The following is a 5,360-nucleotide window of genomic DNA, read 5'->3' as shown; positions in this document are numbered from 1 at the left end:
CACCACGTCTCCATGATGCCAAAAAGGTCATAGCCCTGCAGGTCTCCAACTCCTCTTTATTCCCCATCCTATGAGCATTTCCATAGAGGCATTTAAGCTGGGCCCTCGGTGAAGCTGACTCAGAGCTGGAGCGGCTGGGATTGCTCTGTGCTGCTCTTCAGGTGCTCTCCTGTCGCCCTGTGATCCCTCTGGGCATCTGTTGTGGGCACTGGCATCAAACTGGTAGGAGTGGGATGGATTGGGGTTACCCTCCCCCTCTCTCTTTTTTGCTACATGTGGGGAAAACCTCCGGAGATTTGAGGACTGTTTTCCTTACGGGGACAAGCTGGATCTGTGTAGCAGATCCTAACCTGGATGTGTTTGAAGACTGGGCAATGGATCCTGCCCCAGGTGGTGTTTCGTTCATTTATAAGTTGACTTGTCAGATCTGAATGGCTTCTATATTCGGTTCCTATCTTTTTATCCATTTCCAGTGCAATGCAAAACACATCACTTCTTCCTATCAGTTATCATCTTCTGTATTTTAGAATTAAATGGCCTTAATTGCCACAGAGCTAGAGCTCTCCAACGATGTATCGTGCCCTTCCTCAGCACCAAGAGAAAACAAAATTAGGGTCGTCGCCCTTTCCACCTTAGTTCTGCTCCTGCCCAGACGTTTATAACAGCCCGTGGGAACGATCTGCAAGCTGCAACGCGCGGCACAGCACGAGGACAAGTAAGCCCCAATGTGTCTTGCTGCGCTCCGTGGAGGTGTGATTGAGAGCAGCCCTGCGGAGAAGGACTTGGGGGTGCTGGTGGATGACAGGCTAGACATGAGTCAGCAACAGCTCAGAAGGCCAACCGCATCCTGGGCTGCATCAAGAGAAGCGTGGCCAGCAGGTTGAGGGAGGTCATTCTGCCCCTCTACTCTGCTCTGGTGAGACCCCGCCTGGCGCATTGCATCCAGCTCTGGAGCCCTCAGCACAGGAGAGACATGGACCTGTTGGAGAAGGTCCAGAGGAGGGCAACGAAAATGATCTGAGGGCTGGAGCACCTCTCCTATGAAGACAGGCTGAGAGAGTTGGGGTTGTTCAGCCTGGAGAAGAGAAGTCTTCCGGGTCACCTCATTGCGACCTTCCAATACCTGAAGGGGGCCTATAGGAGAGATGGGGACAGACTTTTTAGCAGGATCTGCTGTGACAGAACAAGGGGTAATGGTTTTAAACTAAAAGAGGGTAGATTTAGACTTGACATAAGGAAAAAATTCTTTACGGTGAGGGTGGTGAAGCACTGGCACAGGTTGCCCAGAGAGGTGGTGGAAGCCCCATCCCTGGAGGCATTCAAGGTCAGGCTGGACGGGGCTGTGAGCAACCTTATCCAGTTGGAGATGTCCCTGCTCACCGCAGGGGGGTCAGACTAGATGACCTCTAAAGGTCCCTTCCAGCCCAAACGATTCTGTGATTCTATGAGCGCCAGCCATGGGTAGCAGCATGTTCTTGCCATCCGAGTCTTCACCCACACGGAATCTGTGTGGCCTGTGGGTTTCCGTGAGGGTACCACGTTTCCATGGCTTAGTTGCAGGGAGCCGGAGTGAAGAGGTACTGGGCCAAACTTGGGGTGCAGCTGCAGGCAGCAGTCAGGACCATCAGTTTGGCACTGTTGAGAGGCAGAGCGTGTGTTTGCTATAGGCAGTGTTCAGGGAGGGCAGAGTGAAGGTTGTGTGGATATATGTTTAACTTATTGTCAGAGGTTTGAATTTTGCTAAGCATGAGGGAATACAAAGGCATAAGATACATCCTCCTTAATGCTCTCTTGATCTTGTCTTGTTTGTTCTGTAAAAACTACTAACGTTTTTATAACCCCCTAGGCTGTAAAAGGTTGTTCCTCCCTGTCTTGGCTTCTCTCTGCTACCACCCCCGTATCACGGGCTGTCTTCAGCTGTGCAGCCTGAGCGGTGTGCTGCGCCAGGACCCGTGCCCACCTCTCTCCCCATCTGGCTGTATCTCTCCTTCCCTGTTTCTTAGAATCATAGAGTCTTTTAGGTTGGAAAGGACCTTTAAGATCATCGAGTTCAACCATAAACCTACCATGGCCAAGCCCACCACTGAACCATGTCCCTAAGCACCACATCTACACGGCTTTTAAACACCTCCAGGGATGGGGACTCCACCACCTCCCTGGGCAGCCTCTTCCAGGGCTTGACAACTCTTCCGGTGAAGGTATTCATCCTAATATCCAACCTGAACCTCCCCTGGCGCAACTTGAGGCCATTTCCCCTTGTCCTATCGCTGGTTACTGGGGAGAAGAGACCAACACCCACCTCGCCACACCCTCCTTTCAGGGCATCTTCACTTCACCACCTTAGACTTGCCAAACCCTCGATGCAGTTAGCGGACGACCCTCCAGAGCCAGCCTCCTCCCCCTTGGGCAGTGCAACTCTCTGCATTGTGTAACTATGAATCTTAATTTTTTACTTTTGATTTCCAGAGGTTTATATCTGGAGGAGTGTCAGGGACCCCACCTGTTCTGAGTCAGAGGACAAGGGAAAGGAACTGATGCTCTTTTTGTGTGGTAGGGACCTAGACTTTGGGTCATGTGGGATTCAGATAAAGACACTGCTGCGATCTTGAACCTGAAATCCAAACCTAGCTGTACAATGTAGCCTACTTTTTAATGTGTGGTTTAATATTGCTTTCTTGAATGATTACTGGGAAAAATTGGACTATGGGTTTGCTTTAAAGTCATGCTGTGATTTACTGGTTGTATAAAAAAGTTAGTAAAATGTATAAATCTTATACTGTTTTGGGGACTAAGGAAGGTTGTACTTTGGGAATCACTGTTTCAAGAAATCTTAAATTTGGATTGCTAACTCTGCCATAAATCTCAAAGTGATGTTAAACTTAAGGAAAAGATCCAAGTCAGCATGTGGATGTTGGAGTGCTTTGAAAGAATATTTAAACAGAATGAGGCTCTCAACTTTGTCTATAGTAGAGCTGTCATTCAACCATATCATAATCTCATTAGGGTGAGGGCTCTTGAAAGTGCTAAGTGCAGCCTTGCCTGATGCTGGTTAGCACATTTAGGCACGTAGATAATACAACAGTATAAAAAGCAATTTAATGCCTCGTGTGATTTGTGATTCATGGGTTGATGGCTGCTAATATATTGTGGTGATCTACAAATTAAAGTTTGACTTGTTAGGTTCAGTGTGGGCTGGGCATTTACTTTTCCTGCATCAATTTATCAGGATTGGGGCCAAAGGCAGCAAAGAAGCTGTGGTTTTTATCACTATAAAAAAGTTACGATTCATGAGCTGAAATCTTAGACTAGTAAATAGATACTCCAGAGCTAAATGATTGAAAAAGAGGGGGACTGGACAGGAGTGGGGGGCAGAAAGACAATTCAGCTACAAGAGAAAAAACAAAACTAAAGTGTCACAGTCTGAATTATTCCACAGCATGTAAAAATCATTTTTCTGATTGTTATGTTCTCTTTTAGATTTCTGGGTGAAGATGAATTTAGCAGAGATTTGCGATAATGTGAAAAAAGGAAAAGAATATGCACTCCTTGGGAATTATGACTCTTCTATGGTATATTACCAGGGTGTCGTCCAGCAAATCCAGAGACATTGCCAGTTGATCAGAGATCCAGCAATTAAGTGCAAATGGCAACAGGTAGGGTGAAATAAGGTTGCTTTTATTCTGTTACTTGATATTTGAAAAACACACTATACTTCCCAAACCTGTTATGATGTAGAGGACGTATATTTCGGTTAAGTTTACAACATTTTTTTTACAATATTTTGTTGATATTTATGGGAAAATAATTTTTGTGGTGTGTTCAGAAGGAATTCTTTTGTTCTAATTGAATCAGGTGTTTTGTTGTTTTCACTTAGGATGTCTGGCTAGTCACTGCTCTGTTTGTGTGTGCTTGCATACTTTGGAAAAACTGTTTTGCTGAGGACTTCCTTTCACTGTTTTATCTTTTAACCATCTAATGTCCAGTGAACTAAGGTGTGAGTGGGTGGGTTAGCATCACTAGAATGGTTATCTGAGTAGCAGTTAACTATAATGCAACAGTGTGCAAATTTGATTCAGGTTTCTAAAATTCCAAGTAATACTCTTAGTCTGAGTCTTGCACACATGCATCTCCCTGCTAAGCAGAGTACTGTTGAAGCCAAGGAAATAATCCACAGATAAAATGTAAGAACCCTGATTTAGCACTCTCAGTATTTAAGTCTTCCTTACATTTTGTGGTCCCGTTTTTCATTGTACAAAATGTGTTCCAGAAAAAAATAATAAAAATTTGGAGGATAAACATATAAAGGTGTATTCCAGAATAAAAAAATCATGTTGCATAAATATTATGTTTTGATAGAAGAACATAGCTGCTATAAAAGATATAATTTTGCAGTAAGTAGCTGAAGAGATGATTTCAAGAAGATTTGTTCTAAATGTCATATGTTTAAATGATGTCACTTAAAAATGGAAGCAAATTTTTCCTTTTTATTGCAGCAGGTGCTTTGGTTATGGCTTTGTGCTGGAAACGTCTGATACTAACATAGGGTATTTTGTGTACTGATAGGTACAACACTGTTAGCAGTCATTTTGTAATGACAGTACTATTCATAGGTGTTTATCATAGAACTGTAGAAGTCTGACTGCTTGTTAAGAGCTTGTTGGCAAAGCGTCAGTGTGTACAAGCAGCAGTGATAGGGCCTAGCTTTCCTGGGGATGTAATAAGCTGGATGTTGTGTAGGAGATATTCACATTCAAGTATTTGTATTATAGAATCATAGAATCATTTAGGTTGGAAAGGACCTTTAAGATCAAGTCCAACCATTAACCTAGCACTGCCAAGCCCACCACTAAACCATGTCCTTAAGACGCACCCCATCTGCACATCTTCTAAATCCTCCAGGGATGGGGCCTCCACCACTTCCCTGGGCAGCCTGTGCCAGTGCTTGACAACCCTTTTGGTGAAGAAATTCATCCTAATATCCAATCTAAACCTCCCCTGGCACAACTTGAGGCCGTTTCCCCTTGTCCTCTCACTGGTTAGTTGGGAGAAGAGACCGACCCCCACCTGGCTACACCCTCCTTTCAGGTCGTTGCAGAGAGCGATCAGGTCTCCCCTCAGCCTCCTCTTCTCCAGACCAAACCCCCCCAGCTCCCTCAGCCGCTCCCCATCAGACTTGTGCTCCAGACCCTTCACCACCTTCGTTGCCCTTCTCTGGACTCGCTCCAGCACCTCAAGGTCTTTCTTGTAGTGAGGGGCCCAGAACTGAACACGGCACTCGAGGTGCGGCTGAGGGTGTATTCAAGCTCTTCCCCACCCCAGGGCATGCTTGATACACGGTGTTCGTGCCCCACACGTGCCCT

At 45.5% G+C, this 5,360-nt stretch overlaps 1 protein-coding gene across 2 annotated transcripts in view; it reads left to right on the top strand.

Annotated features, from left to right (window-relative positions):
- The first annotated feature begins 3,491 nt into the window (after positions 1 to 3,491).
- KATNAL1 (katanin p60 subunit A-like 1) overlaps positions 3,492 to 5,360 on the top strand; it is a 33,886-nt gene continuing 32,017 nt past the window's right edge. For both annotated transcript variants that reach the window (XM_009697357.1, XM_009697356.1), the window contains exon 1: positions 3,492 to 3,653. In XM_009697357.1, coding sequence (XP_009695659.1) covers positions 3,492 to 3,653 — 162 coding nt within the window. The remainder of the gene's footprint in view (positions 3,654 to 5,360) is intronic.

Source organism: Cariama cristata, unplaced genomic scaffold (assembly GCF_000690535.1).
Source record: "Cariama cristata isolate BGI_N322 unplaced genomic scaffold, ASM69053v1 scaffold9243, whole genome shotgun sequence".
NCBI classification, from domain to species: domain Eukaryota; kingdom Metazoa; phylum Chordata; class Aves; order Cariamiformes; family Cariamidae; genus Cariama; species Cariama cristata.
This window is presented reverse-complemented; position numbering and strand designations above follow the sequence as displayed.